Genomic DNA, 22,105 nt, shown 5'->3' with positions numbered 1-22,105 from the left:
AATTTCCATCGCTCCAAATAAAATCTTGTACTATTTACATTACTTTTTAATGCGTGTTTTATTTTCAATATAAAAAATCCTTCTATGATGTATTGCAATCAAATGTTAGTCTTACCCCCAAGTAAGCATTTTCTATTGTTTTGTTTCCCCTTTGCTCCTTTTACTTAAGAATTGTACTTTGATTCAATTTCATATGTGCTCCAGTCATTCCAACCTAGCTCTCCTTAAAGGCAAAAATAAATTTCTATCTTCATCCACATTTTAGTTGCAGGATATCTTACGCAGTAACTTAATTTCAGTTCAAGTCTAAAATATTTTGTAATTTATGTCTCTGTGTAGGTACTTTCCACCTCATTCATTTTTTGTTTCTTGTCTCTCCGATGTCAACAAATCATGAATTAATTCCTTCTTTTCGGTACTGCTGTTTTGTGTCACTTCCCATAGCGGTGCCAAGAACAGAGCAAGACTGAAGTGAGGGCAGCTTTGCTAGGCTTATAAATTATATAAGCAGCCTTTATGCAGAGTGTCCAATCCTGAGAGCTATAAATCAGTTTAATAGAACGCCTTTTTCTCACAGAAGTAATTTCTTCATAAGTCTTCAGAACTGCTTTGGTAGCATCGATTCTGTTTTTGCGTTACATCAGATTCTGATGATTTTTTAACTTGAGCACAGAGAATAAAGTCAGAAGATAAGTGGCAGTACAGAATCCTAGAAAAACTAAAACCCACAGTGCTTTCTATCGATGTGATTCCTAAAAGTGGCTGTTTTGCTACATGAAAATAGTTATTGCTAATAGTTCTTCTAAACAAAGAAATCTCTTTCCTCGAATCAAGAGAGACATGTTTTTGGAAATGAAATGATCATCTTATTTAAAAAACATGGTACAGACTGTTAAAAACTGAGAACAAACTGAGGGTTGATGGGGGGTGGGAGGGAGGGGAGGGTGGGTGATGGGTATTGAGGAGGGCACCTTTTGGGATGAGCACTGGGTGTTGTATGGAAACCAATTTGACAATAAATTTCATATATTAAAAAAAATAAAATAAAAAACAATAAAAAACATGGTACATTTGTATGCTTCAGTATGCCTTGCTTTGGGAAAATATGATTTATGTCTGTATCCTATTTTTTGCTGTCTACAACTGAGATAACATTTTAGTTCAAATTCGAGTGATTTTTTTAGGTAAATTTGGGTTGTAGAAAGCGTGGGTTTCTATCACGTCAAGGCGTACTTCAACTACAATGACAAGACGTTTCTCGTGAGTGAAAGCAGTTATAACCATTGAGGGGGCACCTGCTGTGTACCAACTATATAAGTATATTACCTCAAGCATATTAGTATATATAAGTACATACCCAAGTGTATAAGTATATTACCTCATGTAATCTTCACAATAACTTCGTAAGAGGAATACCATCATTTTTTTTCCTTTATACGAATGCGAATATAACGTTCAAAAAGAGTTAAGTAATTTGCCCAACATCGCACACATTGTATATGGGAGAGCTCCAACTCCAAAGTCCGTGCCTTAAACTACTACATTAGGGTTTAATAACCCTGAGGGCTACCTACAGAATTACTCTGATCGTAAGTGCTGTATTTTAGCTGCAAAGAGAGAGGAGAGTCTGTGGTAGTTAGCTTCTCCATTCATTTGGTTCTTTATCCTCAGATGTTGACGCCATGGTTCCATTTGATTTACTGTTTCTCACAGTTCTGGAGGTCATGGTGTTGGCACCTTTAGATCTAGGCACCGGCCATTGCCCTGCTTGGAATACTCCCGAAGAAACACATGATGAATTCCAATTTCGGATTCTAGGAAATTTGTATTTAAATTCTAAAGAATTCTAATTTCTTTCTTTAAGTCTTTGGCAAATGTCACTCTCTAATTGAGTTGAACTCTGACTACTCCATTTCTCTTTTTCTTTTTACTGCACCCCAACATTCCTGATCTATTTTTATTTCCATAGCACTCATTCTCTATTCTGATTTACTCTACTTTATTTCCATAGCGCTCCTTGCCTCCTAATGTGGTATTTAATTCACTTTATGATATTTCTTACGTACCTGACTCCCCCTGCAAATTGCAAGACCCAAAAGAACAGGGATCTTTGTTTTGCTCACTGATATAGCTCAGGAACAAAGGTGGACACCCAGTAAGTACTCAATAGTTGGACCAGTTGGAGAGAACATTCCTCCACATCTTACATGGTCATTGGAGTGAAGCTGGAGTGGTGTCACTGTATTTAGGCAACCCATTGGTTTCATTTTTGAATATAATTTCTGCAGAGGTTTTCCATGGAGCAGCGAGGAGAGAAGTCAGATCTTCTTGGTAAAAAGAGCCGTGTGTGTGTATGTGTGCGTGTGTGTCTAGTTAAGTATATGAAATATATGAGCAGTGTGACTGAATACAAATTTATTCCTAAGATGTAGGCGTGTGGGCTAAAAAAGAGTGTGGGTGTGTGTTTAATTGTTGGAAACTCAACAAAATACGGGAAGGAAACCTATCTAAAACTCAAGACTCCGGAAAGTCACCACCCATTCTCCTTAATCAACAGAACAGAACCGTGTTTCCTCAGACAAGTCCCTCAGCACACATTTGTCTTTGTGGCATAGTTGTAAACATGCCTGTAAAACGATGTCTCTTCGTAATGTAAACCTGCTCTAAAAACTTCAGGCATTCTTGATAGCAAATTTTGTGGGCTTCCCTCCCCCCCCCTTGCCTTTCTTTTCTCTGTTCTGTTTTCTTTTTTCCATTACCTTTTATCCTAACAACATGTGTAAAACTAAAAGAAAAATTAGAAGCTACATATAACAAAAAGAAAAGTCATAATCCTATCTCACAAAAATCACCGCTGGGTTAATATTTTCATACATATTCCTACAGGCTTTTTGTCCATATTTGTGTGCATATTAATAAACCTGGGATAGTACAAGAATTGCTTTCTAATCTACCATATCATGTAATATCCTGAATTCTTTTTTAAAATGGCATTCAATCTCCTACATCAAAATCAGAGATATGGAAAGGATTTTAATATAATGTCTCTTCTAGTCAAAGATTGGTGTTTTGGGGTCAAACTAGATGCATCGTGGGGGAAAAAAATCTCAGAAATATGAAGGTGACACTCTAGATTGCCTGATTGAAATGTGCCTTAAAAATATTTACAAGCAGAGTTTCCTTTGGTAACTCAAAGCAGACACAGGATTTCTCCCCACCTTGGTGATCTTGTTTGGACAGTTAAGCGGGGGTTCCTTCAAGGTTCCAGGAATTCTTTAAAGATGTGACTGCAGTAAATTTCCTGTAATAAAGTAACTGAAATGAACTACAGGGAGGCAGTTAAACTTGATGCCAAGACTGAATCTTTTCATAATTTATCTGGATAAAGAATAGGAATCCATGATTTAGTAGAAGTCCATACTGGGTTTGTATTAATACATCCATAGAGAGGGTTATCAAAAAAGGAACCTGAATGAGATTGTAGCTTGTTGATGGAATGTTTGTGGATTCCACAGGCTGGACTGGGAGCCTTTCTTAGGCACTAGGTGTGAAGCACCCTCTCTGTTAACCTCCATGGCACTCATGGCACTTATCACAATGGATCAAAATTACATGATCTTGTTTGCCTCTTCTACCAAACTGTAACCTTGATGACTGAGACTGGGAATAGTGAGATAAATCGTTGACCATGACTGCCATTTTCACATTACTTACTATGTCCAGGCATGTGTGTTTTGCATATATTATTGTATTTGAGGACTCACTTCAACTCTAGGAAATACGGTCTCATTTTACAGATGGTAACCGAGGCTCAAGAAGTAGGGTGAGTAACATAGTGTCGTGCAATTATTATGGAGAAGAGCTGTAATGCTCTCAGGTTCATCATGGAGTCTGTTGAAGTGATTTATGAGTGAATGAATGAATGAATGGGAATAGCTGAAGGCTGTTTAACAATTTACTTAAGTAAAATATAAATTCATAGGAACAATTAGAAAACAAGTATTTTTGTTGTTGTTCCTAGAGGTTATATTAGCCTGCAAATATGCAAAGAAGACCATGTCCTCCAGGTTAGAGTGGAAGAAACTGGGCCGGAGTGTCTCCTTTGTCTACTACCAACAGTCTCTTCAAGGTAAGATGCTGTAGACTTGAGGAGGTGAGAGCAAGAGAACACCAAATGTAGCCCAGATTCTTTAATTTACAAATAAAAACAGGACAGGGCTAATTATGGACAATGTGGGGGTTTTTATCATTTTATTTTATTTCATTTTATTTCATTTTACTTTATTTCATTTTATTTCATTTTATTTTATTTTATTTTATTTTTATTTTATTTTCATCATGATAACGATACTCTTTAATCCCTATCCCATATTTCCCCCATTCCCCTACCCATCTCCCCTCTGGTAACCATAAGTTTGTTCTCTACAATTAAGAGTCTTTTTCTTGGTTTGTCTCTCTCTCTCTCTCTCTGTTGTTTTTTTTTTTCCTTTGCTCATTTGTTTCTTAAGTTCCACATATGAGTGAAAATCATACAGCATTTGTCTTCCTCTGACTGATTTATTTCTTTTAGGGTAATAGCCTCTAGCTCTATCCATGTTATTGCAAATGGCAAGATTTCATTCTTTTTATGGCTGAGTAATATTCCATTATGTATATATACCTCATCTTCTTTATCCATACATCTACTGATGGACACTTAGGCTGCTTCCATAATTTGACTATTGTAAATTGCGCTGCAATAAACATAGGGGTGTGTGTTACCGCTTTGAATTAGAATTTTTGTATCTTTTGTGTAAATACCCAGGGGTACGATTCCTGGTCCATACGGTAGTTCTATTTTTAATTTTTGAGGAACTTCCATACAGTTTTCCACAATAGCTGCACCAGTTTGCATCCCCACAAGCAGTGTACAAGGGTTCCTTTTTCTCTATAACTTCACCAACACTTGTTGTTTGTTGTGTTTTTGATGTTAGCCATTTGACCGGTATGAAGTGATATCTCATTGTAGTTTTGATTTGCCTTGATGAGGCGTGATGTTGAGCATCTTTCCATGTGTCTTTTGGGCATCTGTATGTCTTCTTGGGAGAAATGTCTGTTCATGTCTTCCGCCCATTTTTTAATTGGATTATTTGTTTTGGGGTATTGAGTCATATCAGTGCTTTATATATTTTGGATCCTAACCCTTTAGCAAATATATAATTTGCAGATATGTTCTTCCATTCCATAGGCTGCCTTTTAATTTTGTTAATTGTTTCCTTCATTGAAGAAACTTTTTATTTTGATGTAGTCCCAATAGTTTATTTTTGCTGTTATTTCTCTTGCCTCAGGAGATCTGTCTAGAAAAATGTTGTTATGACTGCTGTCAGAAAGATTACTGCCTATGCTCTCTTCGAGGATTTTTATGGTTTCAGGTCTCACATTTAGGTTTAATCCATTTTGAGTTTATTTTTGTGTATGGTGAAAGAGAATATGTTTTGTAAGTATGAGATGAAACCAACAATGACTGAGACCTAGAACACAACACCCCCAAAACAGGACAGAGAACAGAAGAAGGCGAAGTCCGTGGAGACCCTGGACGCTTCATGTCTCAGCTCATTTGTAAAGGATGTAAAATGCAATTGTTCTTGCTGGCTCAGTAGATTAGACTCTTGAGAGAAAGGAGGAAGGGATGGTGTGGAAGTGAGGTGGAGGGTTATTGCTCAGTCGTTGTCATGTTACCCTATGTCCATATCACCGTCTAGAAAGCTAGGCCATCACTAACAAGCCTAAGGAGTTAAGACTTAGGCTTATGGGGAGGGGAGCGGGTAGAGGGTAAATACAACTACCTTTAACTGGCGCTTTATTTTTTTTTATTTGTTTTTTAGTGTTTATTTATTTTTGAGAGACAGAGAGACAGAGTGTGAGCGGTAGAGGGCCAGAGAAAGAGAGAGGGAGACACAGAATCCGAAGCATGCTCCAGACTCTGAGCTGTGAGCACAGAGCCTGATGCGGGGCTCAAACCCACAAACCGTGAGATCATGACCTGAGCTGAAGTCAGACGCTTAACTGACTGAGCCACCCAGGCGCCCCTAGTGGGGCTTTATTTTTAATTTTTAATTTATTATACACTTCTTTCCACTTCCTGTTTTTCCTGTTGAATATGTAATGAGCTTTTAAAGCATTGATAATAATAGATGACATGCTAAAATAATTTGCCTCAAAAAATAAAATAAAATAAAATAAAATAATTTGCCTCAAAATAATTCAGTGCTTAGAGGCACAAATAGAATAAAAGCGAGGTGACTTGAGGAAGGTAGTATAGGGAAAGTTAGTTGCATTCTTATTAACGTCATTGTCTTCTTTTTCTAAAAGGTGATTTTAAATATCGAGCTGAGATGATAGATTTCAGTATACGGATCAAAAATGTTACAAGAAATGATGCTGGAAAATATCGTTGTGAAATTAGTGCCCCATCTAAGAAAGGCCAAAACCTGGAAGAAGATACGGTTACTCTGGAAGTACTAGGTATGATGCGCTTGTATCTGTGGGATTACTGTTGTCCACCCTCCCTCCCTCATCCCCCAGCCCTGGGCAATGAGGCAACCTGGGGCCCCAGTCAGGAAAGTTCTAGAAATCAGCACCTTTCCTGCAAAATCTTGGCTGTATCTCCTCTTCACCTCATTTGCTGCTGAAATTTTACTCTGACTAATTTTTTCTGACAAGATCTCTTATCATTTAAGATTAAGGTGAATCTTAATGGCCCTATCCTGTACATAGGAGCAGTTCCCCTAAGAGTTTATTTTTCAGTACCTTTCAGTATATGTGGTATATCTCTTACCACATAAAATCCTATCACATGAGATGATGGAAAAGCAATAAAATGAAAAAGTAGGCCAGAGAAAGAGTTAGAGGTTATTTGGTAAAGAGGGGAAATTTACCGTGCAACTAGTATGTGTTAGGCTCTTTCACATATGTAATTTTACTTAATCTTCACTGACAACTTCAGTTTTATAGATGAGAAAACAGAAGCTAAATGATTTCCCAAGTCTACACAGCCAATAAGTGTCTGGACCAGGATTCGGACCCTGGTGGAATTAACTCCAAAGCCAATATATTTAGTTACTCTGAGACTCATCGATAGATCCTAATAGCTCATGCCGACAGTTAGTGGAGGAACATGGTCTTTTCTTCTCCATAGATATTAATATAAACTGTTGATCATAGAGAGTCAAATAACTCCTCTTCCTTTTTCTATACAACCCAGGGTCTTCCTAAAATGCTAGCGATGCACCAGTATAGTAGAAATTTAATTCAGAAAACCTTGCAGGAGATTCAGCTGGTACATGAGTCTTCCATTGCTACAGAACAAATGATCACAAGCCTAGCAGCTTAAAACACCAGCCACTTATGAGCTCACAGTTCTGTAGCTCAGAGAAGTCCAGGAGGTAAGGCCGTGCTCTCTGCCTAGGGTATCACAAGGATGAAATCAGGGAGTCAGCTGGGCTGAGTTCTTGCCTGGAGGCTCCGCAGAGATGCCCACTGCCAAGCTCACTATTGTTGGCAGATTTCAGTTCCTGTGGCTGCACTACTGAAGTCTCCATTCCATGCTGGCTGTGAGCTGAGGGCCACACTCGGCTCCTGGAGGCGCCACGTCTCTTGCCACGTGGCCCTCTCCACCTAGAGTCCGACAAAAGCATGTTGAATCCTTCCTGTGCTTTGAATCTCTGACTTTCCCTTCTGTGACCGACCAGAGAAAATGACTTTTCAAGGGGTCATGCAATTAGGTCAGACCCATCTATGTTATCTCCCTATTTTAAAAGACAGTAGATCTGGGACCTTAGTTACAGCTCCAAAATCTCTTTGAAGTAGTACCTAGATTAGTGTTTATGGTCTAGAATCAGGTCCAGAAATGGCATATATCACTTTTCCCACGCGCCATTGGCCAGAACTCATGCATGTGACTCCATCTGGCTGCAAGGGGCCTGGCAAACGTGGTCTAGCTGTGTCCCCATGAAGAAAGGAAAGGGATCTCTTGAACAAGTAGCCAGTCTCTATCCCAGGGGTCCAATAAACCCATCTTTACCTGGCTGTTAAAATTCTTGTTTAGGTTATAAATAACCAATGCCGTTTGACTTCCATCCTTCAGTGGCTCCAGCAGTACCGTTGTGTAACGTCCCCAGCTCTGCTCTGAGTGGAACTGTGGTAGAGCTGCGATGTCACGACAAAGAAGGGAATCCAGCTCCTGAGTACACGTGGTTTAAAGATGGCGTCAATTTGTTAGAGAATCCGAGACGTGGCCCCCAAGGCAGCAACAGCTCATATACAATGAATACAAAATCTGGGACTCTGGTAAGGTCATGATAAGCATTGGCCTAATAGCAGTCTTGTGTTTGGAGAAGAAAAATTATTAGAACTAAAATGATGGAGAATAGAGGGCTGATAACCATTGTTTAAGTGGAGAGAGGGAGGGGGGTGCCGGACAGATGGCACATGCCCACGGAAGTGATGGAAAAGGAGATGGGAAGGCAATACAAAGAACTAACAATAATAATTTTAACAACTGTCAAAAGGTTCGTTCCTTCAATCTACACGCGCACCGTAACATTTAAATACCAGATCCTCTGGGAAATAATAAAGCATATTGTTGGCTGTGGCTCCTTGAGGAGGGCCGCACTCCAGCCCTTGCAGCGTCAGCGGGCTCAGTCAGCAGGTCCGATGAATTTTACACTGAGAACTTGGGCAGAAGACCTGCCGTCACACTTCGCTATATTTACTTTTCAAATTTATTTTTTCTCAGAGCAGGTGATAAAAGCCTCAAGGTGAGTTTGAAATGATATAGATTCACCTTCCCCACTTAGCCTCAACCCTTGAAATATCTTATGATGTCAAAGGGAGGCACCAGGGCAGGACAAGGATGGGTTATTTCCTGAGAAATAAGCAACAAAGACTCCAGTGGATGGATGATAATGACTTCCTTTCAATTACTACTTATGCACCAGTAAATCATTTATGGTTTTAGTCTAACTTGTTGTTAATACTTACCCTTGGCCTTACATTCCTGGTGAATATTTTTATAGTCTGGCTTTGGGGACAGTGAGAGATGATTTCATAAAGTGAAATAGACGAGGAGAAGCTTTCTGTCCTATCATGTTGAAGTATACAGAAAAAAAGGGCGATGTGTAGGTGGTGGGTGATGGAAAGGGAGAGAGAAAAGGGAGTTCGTGGATCAAAAGCCTGGTTTTTAGGAACATGTATTGCATGAGGATCTAAGACAATGAGGAGGTGCTCCTTAGAGATTCATGGCTGTCATGGATGCAGTCCACAGTGACCACTGCAGTATTGAGGATGTGACCAGGAGGGCACCAAAAGAATGATTCTGAGTACCCCTCTCATCCTCTGCACTGGCAGGATCCTTTAAGGTGTTCAGGACCCACTGCATTCCCTCCCTCCTTCCCTTCCTTCCCTCTCTCCCTCCTTGCCTGCCTTCCTTCCTTCCTTCCTTCCTTCCTTCCTTCCAGAAATTCACAAAGGGAATAAATCCACTAATAAAAACTACGAAGCCTATAATACCAAAGTCTTACCTTTCAGTTATTGTGGCAGAGAGTAGAAGGAGCAAAGGTTAGCCCTTTATATAACTTTCAGAATTTTCAAGAATTCTACCACGGAGAGGATTTGTAACCCTGTAAGCTACACCCGTTAGGATTTTCCTAGGCGCTAAGCTACTTCCTGGTAGGAGTTCTGGCCCTTTAGAGGAAGTGTTGATTGTTTGCTGCTGCAGCGAACTCACTCATGGCTGAGAAAACTGCATTAGCCCCTTCAGGCCAAGGAGGCCTGCCTTTCCGAGTGGTACGTCCCAGGACTTAGAAATACTGACAAAACGTCATAGTACCATGTGCTGTAAACTGTGAAAAATGCCCACTGCCTTCTTAACCATACCGCCTCCTCAGTATCACAAAACAAAGACACTTCCCCGTATATATTTAAGTCCTTCTCTGGCAAAATAAACAGGAAGCCTGGCTAATTACGCCTGGAAGTCATGGCAGATTTTTGAATTCGCGGTAAAGGTATAAAGGCCTAGGTGGTGAAAAAGGAAAGGCCTACTGATGGCTAAAATTCAAGGGATGCGGTTGCTTTAGGAGTCTACTTAGAGATTTATTGCTTAACGTATATGTTTGTTTTCCTTCCGCAAATAGCAATTTAACACTGTTTCAAAACTAGACAGTGGAGAATATTTCTGTGAAGCCCATAATTCCGTGGGACGTCGCAGGTGTCACGCGAAGCGAATGCAAGTAGGTAAGCATGAGATACCGGGAGGAGCAGTGGTTGGCAGCCAGAACGCACGAGTGCTTGGGGAGAAGGAGCAAGGGGTAGGATCGGGCCGAGTGATTGGAAAGATAAGCCAGACGGAGTGTTTAAAATTCGCTTGGACATGATGTGTTGCAAAAAGCACACATTCTGTTCTTAGTTCGTCTCCCAAACGAGCCAAGAATGTTTAGCATTATACTGTTGAAGTTTCTTAATTTTTCAGATAATTGTTTTAAAAATATGCTTGTCCAGGCGGCCTTTTTCAAACAAACACTGTGACTGTTATAAATTGCGCAGGGTCAAGGATTTGGTATGGTGTTGGATTTCTAGCTCCATCACTTCCTAGCTACATATTCTTGGGCAAATTATTTAGCCTCAGCTTCCCCAAGATGGAAGTAGTAACACGCTGTCTTCATAGGGTTATTATGAAGATTCAAATAATCAGTATTTGAGGGGGTGCCTGGCTGGCTCAGTCAGTACAGCATGAGACTCTTGATCTTGGGGTCGTGAGTTCAAGTCCCATGTTGGGAGTAGAGCTTACTTTAAAAAAAAACAAAACAGGGGCGCCTGGGTGGCTCAGTCAGTTAAGCGTCTGACTTCGGCTCAGGTCATGATCTCGCGGTCTGTGAGTTCGAGCCCCGCGTCGGGCTCTGTGCTGACAGCTCAGAGCCTGGAGCCTGCTTCGGATTCTGTGTCTCCCTCTCCCTGACCCTCCCCCCGTTCATGCTCTGTCTCTCTCTGTCTCAAAAATAAATAAAATAAACGTTAAAAAAAATTTTTTTTAAACAAAAAAAACTCAAAGGGTTATTGAAATAGCACTGGCAGATTGTTGGCTATTTTAGTTGTTGTTATCAGATTATTATTGGTAATTTTTTTCAATCTCCTAAAATACAGTGCTTTACTTACCAGAGTAGGCTCTCAAGGCAAACCATAAGAGATCTTACAAAGAACAAACTGAGAGTTGCTGGAGTGTGTGTGTGTGGGGGGGATGGGCTGTATGGGCGATGGGCATTAAGGAGGGCACTTTTGGGATGTACACGGGTGTTATATGTACGTGATGAATCACTACATTCTACTCCCGAAACCATTATCATGCTGTATGTTAACTAACTTTGATTTAAATTAAAAAAAATGAGACATGTTAAATGTAGTCATGAATCCCTATTTGCTATAAAACATACCTGCCATATTTCACAACGTAAGCTTCTTAGAATTCAAAAAATTAGTACTCGGGAATCTTTTCAGATTATATGAGTTCCAGAGCAGATATTTACTTTCCTTTTATTTTTAATAATTTGGTTCAGTCCTCCCTTTGTGAAAGTCCTGTGTTTTGCAAATGGTTATGTAATGGAGGAGGGTAGCCGGAGGTCGCACCTGCGGGGTGAAAGGTCACTCAGGAGGGCTGCACCCTGAAGCTGAATACCCATGGCTCCCCTGGGTTCAGGAGGTTGTCTTCATCTTTGTGAGGTCAGAAATTTGCTTTCTCGCTGTGCTCGGAGATATGCAGATACATGCACACTAATTTGTGTTGTTTATGTGCGGTTAAATTCTTGGCATTGTCTTTTAAAGAAAATATGATTGATCTTGTTAGAGGTCAGGATACCCTAACGTATAAGAAACTCAATAGGGTATTCTAATTTCCACAAGTGTCTTTTTGAAATTCAGAGATACTTATTATCTACCAAATTCACTCCAAGTGTTGATGGTAACAGTCAAACATAAGTGTTTGCTTAAAATATCAGAAAGCATCCCTCTTGGGGCGCCTGGGTGGCTTAGTCAGTTAAGCGTCCCACTTCAGCCCGGGTCATAGTCTCGCGGTTTGTGAGTTCAAGCCCTGCGTAGAGCTCTGTGCTGACAGCTCAGAGCCTGGAGCCTGCTTTGGATTCTGTCTGTCTGTCTCTCTCTGCCCTGGCCCTGCTCATGCTCTGTCTCTCTCTCTCTTAAAAATAAAAATAAACATTAAAAAAAAAGAAAAAAAAAAAGAAAGTATCCCTCTTAGTGCTGCTTTGGAGTTATCATTAGAAAAATTTATCAGAACATGTTTAAAATTAATGCATTAGTACAGTGTTTCCCCAACTTCATTCATTCACATACTATCCTCATGTTTTTTACGGTAGCCTTATTCCCCCTGCAGTATTACTGTTTTAGTTTTTTTTCTTTACATGGTCCCATTTAATTTCAGTGCCTAATGTAGTCTCACCTTAAGAAATCCTATCTGCGAAGGCATGGTTTTAATGGACTAGTGAATGTTTTTCCCTGGCCTGGAGTAAATAAATACATACTAGATGAAATTCAGTAGTTGGTGTTTTTTTAGTATCATCACTATAATTTCACTAGGATTTTCCCATTATCTCCTCTTTCTGGTATAAGTTAGCTTACAAGTTAAAATTTAGTTTGTTTAATGCTCATCCATTGATCCTAGGTGTTTCATGCCCTTGGTTTGGAATGTGTATCTTTTGAAATCCGTAAGAATTCATGAAATCACATATCAAAGGATTTTTTGGTAAACCATCGGTAGTAACTTGTAACCCCAAACAGAATCTGTTAACTGCTTTGAAGAAGCTCTTTTTGAAGTTCAGAAAGAAGGTAAATCATGGGTCTGGTGATCATTCCCAAGCTGCCCCTGTAAAACTCCACAAGACCCCACTCCCACTTAGTATTTTAACACTTTGGCTCCTTTCCTTTCAGTGAGAATAATGATACCTTCCTTTCATACTGGACTTTTTTTTTTTTTCTCAAAGAAAGAACACAATAGATTTGTGTGTGTTACATTTTCTCGATAGTAAGACATAAGGCGGCTTTAGAACTTGTTCTCAGTCTCGCAGTACATGGCAAATGGCATGAGAACATCTTACCTCTAACTTACAAGACTCCTTCCATTTCACTAAAAAAAAATAAAATAAAATTTATACTGTGTCTTACAGGAGAAGACATTTTTTTTTGTCGTTGTGAGATGTCAAATTCACTGTCAAACTGTAAGACAGATTTTTGTCAGATAATAACCTTGAGGTTGAAAACTCCACAGATACCACATTCTTTGACTACTGCAAAGAAAATAGTAGATACAGTTTGGTTCTAAGGAGTTTCATTTAGTTACCAATTTGCCTTAGATTATGATTATTGTGGATTTTTTCCCCTATTAATTTCATTTTGCCTTCGATTATGAATATTGTAGGGTGCCTGTCAGTTAAGCGTCTGACTTCAGCTCAGGTCATGATCTCACAGTTTGTGAGTTTGAGGCCCACGTCAAGCTCTGCTTGGGATTCTCTCTCTCCCTCTGTCTCACTAAATAAATTTATTTCTCTCTAAATAAATAAATAAATAAACTTTAAAAAAAAAGAAAAAAAGACTATGAATACTGTGGATATTGCCTCTCTGCTATTTTTATAAAGATTATTTTGTTTTTAAAGTTTATTCATTTATTTTTGAAAGGAAGGGGCAGCGAGAGAGGAGAGAGAAAATCCCAACCAGGCTCCTTGCTGTTAGCACAAAGCCCGACTTTGGGCTCAAACCCACGAACCATGAGATCATGACCTGAGCCAATATCGAGAGTCGGATGCTTAACTGACTGAGCCACCCAGGCGCCCCTCCTCTATTGTTTTAAGTAAATAAATAGCTGGGTCTCATTGACCTCTGAATACTTAAGCAAAATTGAACTGAGTTTATTTTTTAAAATTTTCTTAGAGGGGGAGGGCAGAGAAAGGGAGGGAAACACAGAATTCGAAGCAGGCTCTAGGCTCTGAGCTGCCAGCACAGAGCCCAAAGTGGGGCTTGAACTCATGAACCGTGAGATCATGACCTAAGCCAAAGTCAGATGCTTAACCAACTGAGCCACCAAGGTGCTCCTGAGTTGTTGTTTTGTTTGTTGGTTTAAGATTTTACTTTTAAGTAATCTCTACACCCAACATGGGGCTCGAACTTACAACCCTGAGATCAAGAGTCACATGCTCTACCAATTGAGCCAGCCAGCTGACCCTAAAAATGAATTGAGTTTATACCAAGCAATAATTAATGCTTTCTACTCTGGTCAAATTACTCAGCCTTTCAAAAGGTGTATCCAGTTTTCTTTCTTAAAACAATCAGTTAACATTTCAGAGATATACGAGAAAATTAATAACACTTGGCATTAGAAAAAAATTTTGTGGGGTGCCTGGGTGGCTCAGTTGGTTAAGTGTCCGACTTCGGCTCAGGTCACAATCTCACGGTTAGTGAGTTTGAGCCCCGCGTCAGGCTCTGTGCAAACAGCTCAGAGCCTGGAGCCTGCTTCAGATTCTGTGTCTCCCTCTCTCTTTGTCCCTCCCCTGCTTATGTTTTCTCTCTCTCTCTCTCTCTCTCAAAAATAAATAAAAATTTAAAAAAAAATTTGAGACCAGAGAGTTTTATGATAAGCATACTCACTTAAATAATGTTTCTTTTAAAAAAATCTTTCCCAAAATGTGTGGTGCTTTTAAATATCTAAAATTACTGTTGAGAAAATGCTACCTAAAATTTTCTCCAAGTTATTTAATCACATGCTAATTAATACTTGCTTTTAAAAACAAGAACCCTTTGAGGAATTGTTCCTTTAAAATGTATAGGTAATCTACATATTAATCAATACACAGGCAGTACCCAAATGACAGAGGAGTGAGGCTCATGAAATCCTTATGGACGAGCTGGAGAAATGTGATCCAAATTAAATATTTAGACGGATTCACACATAGTTGGATCCCATACCCAGAGGGTGTAATAGATCCTATTATATGAAGGGGGTTGTGTAATAGCTTCTTCCATAGTTCTTTCCCTAACAAAATCATAATCATCATTTTATTAATTACTTGAATGAGGGTATTTTTGAGGCAGTTCCCAATTACATAAATATTAATCTTGAAAGGTTAATAATCTAATTCTTGGACAACAGAATCTGAAAAAGCCTCGTAGGTTGGTAACAATGGTAGTGATTTCAAAGTGAGTTCCAAAAAATCCAGTTGTTTAGGTTAGAGAGAAGATGACTTAATAACAACAGGAAAAAGTCTTGGGGAGTTTAGTTCATTTTAAACCTAATGGGATGACAGCTTAATGGCATATATGTAGGTGGGTGTGTATATGTGTATATGTGTATATGGACACACACACAAGCCTCATTAAATTCAAGAAAGATGTTGCCGATTCTTAGTTTTATAGAACAACAGTGGCACAGCTTTCTTTGGAGCTGATTGAGTTTTCCAGCATTGGTGAAATTGACACAGATGATGATGTAGAAGAATTTTAAGTAGAATTTGGGGGGTATGTGGTGGTGTAATACTTGAATTCACTGAACTTTGAAGGTCACTTCCAGTGTGATATTTAATCTTTTGAAGTTTTACCTCTACAAATGACTGCAAGAGAATATACCATACGTATTATTTCTGAAGCTAGAATTTCTTTAAATGTAAGATTCTTGCAAAACTTTTTTTTATTTAAAAAATTTGTTTAATGTTTATTTGAGAGAGAGGGAGAGAGAGAGACAGGGTGTGGGCGGAGGAGGGGCAGAGAGAGAGAGAGACACACACAGAATCTGAAGCAGGCTCCAGGCTCCAAGCTGCCAGCACAGAGCCCAATGCAGGGCTCGAACTCACAAACTGTGAGATCATGACCTGAGCTGAAGTCGGATGCCCAACCGACTGAGTCACCCAGGCACCCCAATTCTTTTTTTTTTTTAAGTGTATTTATTTTGAGAAAGAGATTGTGTGCGCAAGAGAGGGAGGGGCAGAGAGAGGGAGAGAGAGAATCCCAAGCGGGCCCTTCACAGACCCTGAGGTGGGGCTCAATCCCACGAACAGTGAGATCATGACCTAAGCTGAAACGAAGAGTTAGCTGCTTAACCGACTGAGTCACCCAGGTGCCCCTCAAAACTTAATTCTGTTAATATTTTCTTTTTTTAAATTTTTTTTTTTTAACATTTATTTATTTTTGAGACAGAGAGAGACAGAGCATGAACGGGGGAGGGTCAGAGAGAGAGGGAGACACAGAATCTGAAACGGGCTCCAGGCTCTGAGCAGTCAGCACAGAGCCCAATGCGGGGCTCGAACTCACATACCGCGAGATCGTGACCTGAGCCGAAGTCGGACGCCCAACCGACTGAGCCACCCAGGCGCCCTCTGTTAATATTTTCAAGCAATTTTGAACATTGTCCTGGAAGTGAGTCAATTGAACAGGCTTTAACAGCATGAAACTATCCATGTTTATGGTATAGAAGCCAAGGGGAGCTTTTGTGATTTTTTTTTTCAATTCAATAACTACATCTGTCTGTCTGTTTGACCCAAATTCATGCAGGGTTTATTTTGCATTCCAGACAATCTCAACATACGTGGCATCATAGCAGCTGTAGTAGGTGTGGCCTTTGTGATTTCTGTTTGTGGCCTTGGTGTGTGCTATGCTCAGAGGAAAGGCTACTTTTCAAGTAAGTGGATTTCACCCTTCTTTGCTAGACAACTTCCGGTGGATATAGTTTTCTTATGAGACATTGTTTCTCCCAATTAGTTCTAACAAACCCTAGATACTATTTTTCATTGGTTTTTCTGCAGAAGAAAATGTTCAACATGACATGTAGGTGAGTTATGAAGCACTTTGGCAAACATAGGGACAAAAGGCAGAGCTGCCTCATCGGAACATTCAGGAAACACCACAGAGTATGTGAGAGGCGCCCTGGAGTGGCGTAATGCCGCAGCACTTACTGGGAGATAGTCAACATCCATGGATAGTTCCAGTATATTTACATGTATTTAAGATCTCTTTACGTTAGGAATTACATATCTCAAGATGTAAATTGATTTCCACTTTTATCATAAGAAGTTTCAGTGAAATATTCTATCAGCGTCGAACAGCGGAATGTGGAATATCAAATTTAGCACCACTGTATATACAAGAGAATTATTCAATAAAAACAAGTGGGGGAGGGGCAAAGAGAGAGACTCTCTAGCAGGCCCCCCGGTGTCAGTGCAGAGCCTGATGCCAGGATTGATCTCAGGAACCATGAAGTCATGACCTGAGTGAAAATCAGGAGTTGGGCGTTTAACCACTTACTGAGCCACCTAAGTGCCCCACATAGTTTTTACTTCTTCAAGTTTAGACTTTTTATAACTCCACACCCCCATTTGATGATAAAATATGTTTGATATGAGTGATTATAATATGAATTATGAAAAAAATAATGTTTTATTCTCTTAACATATTTCTCTACTCCCGGTCTTTAAAATTATCTGAGAGCTCAAAAGCTGTAGAACTTCATCGCGTCCATTGGCAATAGTGTAGAAAGCAGAGGTTTTTTTAACAGAAGAGTACATTTATAGCATAAGCAAGTTTTAGACCCATTGTTTCACAGTGAACATTAATTTTAGAATTTAGGTTTAAAAAACATTTTATGCAACACAAAACTTAACCTATAAATAGATACTATGTCATAAAATGTTTCCATGAGCATTGTTTCAAGAATGTTCCCTATAATTAAGAATAACTGCTCTGTGAATTAATAGCTCTTTTCCTTAGTGCTCCAGTCTTAGACTAGTGTAAATGTAACTTTCTGCATGAAATCCAGCTGAGTCCCCCTGCTGGCCACCAGTGAAAGTACAGACAGATAAGATTACTCCAGAATTCTTGCCATCTTTATCTCCACTTGTAAAAAGTATCTGTCTGAATGTTTTTATTGGAGACTTGGTGAATACATTTTTCTTAAAATAATTAAAGATTCTCCTTGGGTATTACGAATTCATTAGTGAAGAACATTACTCCACAACCTATGCAAGAGGATCATTTTCTTAAACTTGCTTGCATTTCCGATAAGAATTGGCAAACTATGACCTGTGGACCATATCCTGCCTGCCACCTGTTTTTCTGTGGCCCACAAGCTAAAAATGGTTTTTACAAATGAACATTTGCAATCTGTTTGGTAACAAGGAACACTAACTTTGAATCTTAATTAAGAGAAATGTTATTCCCTCCCCAAAGAAGAATTCTAGTCTTCCGATTAATAGACCTATACTTAAGACTTTGATTATCTTTATATGTTGAGTTTTATTAATAAAAATTTTTGGAAACTTGTTCTCTCTTATTATACAAGTACCTACATAATATCCTCAGTTTTACCTATTGGCCTACAAAGCTTAAATATTTGCCTAGTGGCCCTTTACAGAAAATGTTTGCCAACCTTGGTTAGAAAGTACGGATATAACAAGAGAGAATCAAGATTGAGAAAAAGAAATTAAGCCTAAACTCACTTTTATATTAATATATTAACATATATTATGTTAATATATTAATATATTAATCTGCATCATACCATATTAACTCTTGCATTAATGATATACACTTATTCTTTTGTAGAAGAGACCTCGTTCCAGTAAGTATACTTTCTTAAATGCATGCCTTTCCCCCACCTCAACTAATTTTCTGTTAATCATCTGTTTCAAGTCAAACATGAAAAGTTGGTTGTGAAGTATCCTACGGAAGTGACTCATACTTATCAAGAAATACATCCCACCTCATGCCTCATGCCTATCTGTCAATGTTGCTCAATTACCTAGAGAAGAAATGTAGTCACTAATTTGCCCCGTAGGCATTTCCATAGTACTACTTTGGAAAATATATTTGCTGTATTTTGCTAAATTGAAAATTTTCAAATAAGTTTTTACTTAACAGCATTTTCACATTTAATTGAATACTTATTTTGTGCCCAACCCTGTCCTAGGGAATGGCAATACGGCAGTGAACAAAACAGACCAAATAACTCTCTGCCTCACGGAGCTTACATTGAAAAAGATGGACAATACACACAAATGTAAACTCTGCAGTTTGTCAGATTGTCATAGTATTATGGCGAAAACTAAAGCGGGTAAGAGAATGCACAGGGTGGGAGTGGAGACTGTCCTTTAGGGTGGTTAGGAAGGGCCTCACTGATGAAGTGATATTTGAGAAAGACCCGAAGGAGCAGAAATCTGTCTGATACCCATGAGAAGAGCATTCAAGCAGAGGAGAAAGAACGGATGGAAAGGTCTTGAGGCCCGGCTTGCCTGGAGTATCTGAGGCATATCGAGGGGATTGGTGTGGCTGAAACAGATTGAGGACAATGGAGAGAGGGGATGCACAAAAGTAATGGAGGCCAGATTACATGGAGCCCCTTCCGGGCAGTTGTGAGGAGTTTGACTTTGATTCTGAGTAAGATGGGAAGTCGCTGGAAGGTTTTGAATGAGGGAGTAGTATCCTGTTACTTAATTCTTAGAAGCTCACATTAGCTGTTCTGTGAGGAATAAACTATAAGGTGACGTAGAGTGGAGGAAGCAGGGAGACCAGTTAGGAAACTACCCAGTAATCTAGCCGAGAGAAAATGGTGGCTGGTTCCAAAGCGATGGTGTTGGAGATGTTGAGAAATGATAGGATTCTGGATAGATTTTAAACAATTTACTGATTTGCTGGATGTGGATATGGGAGAAAAAGAAAAATCAAAGATAGCTCCAAGGATCTGAGAAGAATAGAGTTACCATTTACTGAAATGTGCAAGACTTCAGGGGGAGCAGGTTTGGGGGGCTTAGATGGGAAGGTCTGAATGTTTTGGAATTTTCATATTTGAGATGCCTACTAAGCTTCCAAAAAGAGGTATTAGTAAGTAACAGAATGTATAAACCTGGAGTTTGGGGGACATATGTTAACTAGGATTAGAAATCTAGGAATCAGAGATCACCAAGTTTACGTGCACTTGATTTGTGACGGTCCGTTCTGTGTACGTGGAAATGGCAGACCCAACCCAGATCTATGGTCATTCCCCTCTACTCTCAGCTGCGTGACCTCAGATACTTGCTCATCTTCTAAGTCATTTTGAAGACTTAGCTGCCTTTGATTTCCTGTTCCCAGACTTCCTACTCAACCCTGGTCTCTCTGTCTAATAATATCCCACTACAAGTCCAAGATGACCTCCAAGTTATCAGGGATAGCAGTAGCAAAGGGGAAAAGTTCAGAAAACAGGTTGCCTGATGATATAGCCACTCTGCATTCCACCCTAGGCAATTGTAGGGACTTCCACTTTTATTGAATAAGGTAGAAAGTAATTGGAGGTTTTGGACAGCATCATCTTATACAAGGGGAAAGGCTGGCATTGCTATGGCGAGAAGGTAATTCTTTTCTTCAATCACGATGTCTTTGTTAACGCAGGTAGGAATCTGGGAGGCAATATCTTTTCTCCTAGATATGTTTTTGCCGTTTGTCAAATCCATCACCCTTAAAATTTTGGGGATAATGAATTGGATGTTATATTAATTTGCTAGGGCTGCCGTAACGAAGTGCCACAGACTGAGTGGCTTAAACAGAAAATTGTTTTCTTACACTTCTGGAGGCTAGGGGTCCAGATCAAGGTGACAGCAAGGTTGGTTCCCTCTGAGGACGACAAGGGAAGGATCTCTTTCAGACCTCTCTCCTTGGCTTATAGATAGTCTTCTCTCTGTCTTCACATTGTCTTCTGTCTGCCTGTGTTTGTGTCTAAATTTACTCTTCCTATAAGGCCGCCAGCCACATTGGATTAGGGCCCACCCTAATGACCTTATTTGAATTTAATTACTATTTTAAAGTCTCTATCTCCAAATACAGTCACATTTTGAGGTACTGGTAGCTGGGACTTTAGCATGAATTTTTGAGGGGAATACAGTTCAGCCTACAACAGATGACTAGAACCCTAGTTACTGTGTAAAGCTTTCTTCCCATGGGAAAAAGTGAACTTTGATGATAATTGATCAAGCTTTCAAAATGCTAAATGTTAAAAAATTGGTAAGTTAAAAGTGAGTAAGTTTCTGTTGGCATAATCCACAGAAATCTTTAGTCCTAGGGCTACAATGAGATACCTAGGGTTTCCCGGGCCAATCCCTTGCTGCACGGCTTTCTCTGTGAAATTTGTCTACAAACGGAAGAAATTCAGTTGGGATTGCTGGCCTTTTTTTTTTTTTTTAATACTGTCTTTTATATTCTATAAACAGGAGAAGTAATTCTGCATCTAAAGCCACCACAATGAGTGAAAATGTGAGTATGTTTAAAGCATATTTATAGACCAGATGTGTTTGGGAAATGGGGCAGGGAAGTGAAGTGATTGTACAGAAATGATGAATTTTGACTTTTAATATACTTTGTGCTAGTGTCTATTACTGGTATTTATTTATTTATTTATTTTTTATTATTACTGGTCTTTAGAGGGAGCTGAGTAAATGTTAGTTTCCATCCTCTGTCTAGGACGGTATGATAAAGTTGCCCAGCGTTTGTAGACCAGTCGGGGCTTTGCCATACCACAATTTTCTTTCATGATGTTTGCTATTATTAGTCAGCCTTCTTAGCATCATTAAGTCGGGTATTATCAGCTCCATTTCATAGATAAGAACATTAAGACACAAGTTCTCATAGGATTACAGTGGTAGCATTGGATTCAGGGACCTTGACTCTTGTCAGCTTGCCTCAGCATATGGCTTCCAACAGATCTGTGATTCCAGGACTCTCCTTTGGTTATACAGAGAAGTTGGAAAATTTATGGATATGGAAGATCCTCTGCTAATACTGAAAGGCACATTCTAGAAATCCCTGAGGAAATCCCTGAGGAGAAAGTTGAGATACACTCAACTTTATGACCCACGTCCTGCTGCATGGATTCTTGTTTTCTGTCAAAATTTGATTTCCTAAAATCGTCTACTCCAAACTCCATCATAGAAGTCACTTTATTTGTAGTTTACTACGCCAAAATCATATTTTCATTAGTAGATAAGCAGTCTATAACTCCATATTTATAGAAAGCAATATGTAACTCCTATAATTTCTAGAAAATACTCCTTAAATG

General features: G+C 39.3%; 1 protein-coding gene and 1 long non-coding RNA gene across 4 annotated transcripts in view; one reads left to right on the top strand and one right to left on the bottom strand.

Moving 5' to 3' along the window:
* LOC128777238 (uncharacterized) overlaps positions 1-22,105 on the bottom strand; it is a 157,053-nt gene that overhangs the window by 50,903 nt on the left and 84,045 nt on the right. The window lies entirely within an intron of this gene.
* The window catches only part of JAM2 (junctional adhesion molecule 2), a 61,553-nt gene that overhangs the window by 36,360 nt on the left and 3,088 nt on the right, over positions 1-22,105 (top strand). The window contains exons 3-10 of one of the 3 annotated variants that reach the window (XR_008422429.1): positions 4,022-4,129; positions 6,352-6,504; positions 8,126-8,328; positions 10,173-10,272; positions 16,598-16,705; positions 18,625-18,640; positions 18,989-19,132; positions 21,261-21,303. Coding sequence is in view for 2 of the 3 variants with exons in the window: in XM_053903175.1 (XP_053759150.1) it covers positions 4,022-4,129; positions 6,352-6,504; positions 8,126-8,328; positions 10,173-10,272; positions 16,598-16,705; positions 18,989-19,132; positions 21,261-21,295 (851 nt within the window). In the remaining variant the exon portion in view is untranslated. The remainder of the gene's footprint in view (positions 1-4,021; positions 4,130-6,351; positions 6,505-8,125; positions 8,329-10,172; positions 10,273-16,597; positions 16,706-18,624; positions 18,641-18,988; positions 19,133-21,260; positions 21,304-22,105) is intronic. The other 2 variants (XM_053903175.1, XM_053903177.1) reach the window with 2 other exon arrangements.

The sequence above is a fragment of the Panthera pardus genome, unplaced genomic scaffold (assembly GCF_024362965.1).
Source record: "Panthera pardus isolate Hobbes unplaced genomic scaffold, ASM2436296v1 HiC_scaffold_16, whole genome shotgun sequence".
Lineage (NCBI taxonomy): Eukaryota > Metazoa > Chordata > Mammalia > Carnivora > Felidae > Panthera > Panthera pardus.
The sequence above is the reverse complement of the archived record's forward strand: the minus strand, read 5'-3'. Positions and strand labels throughout refer to the sequence as shown.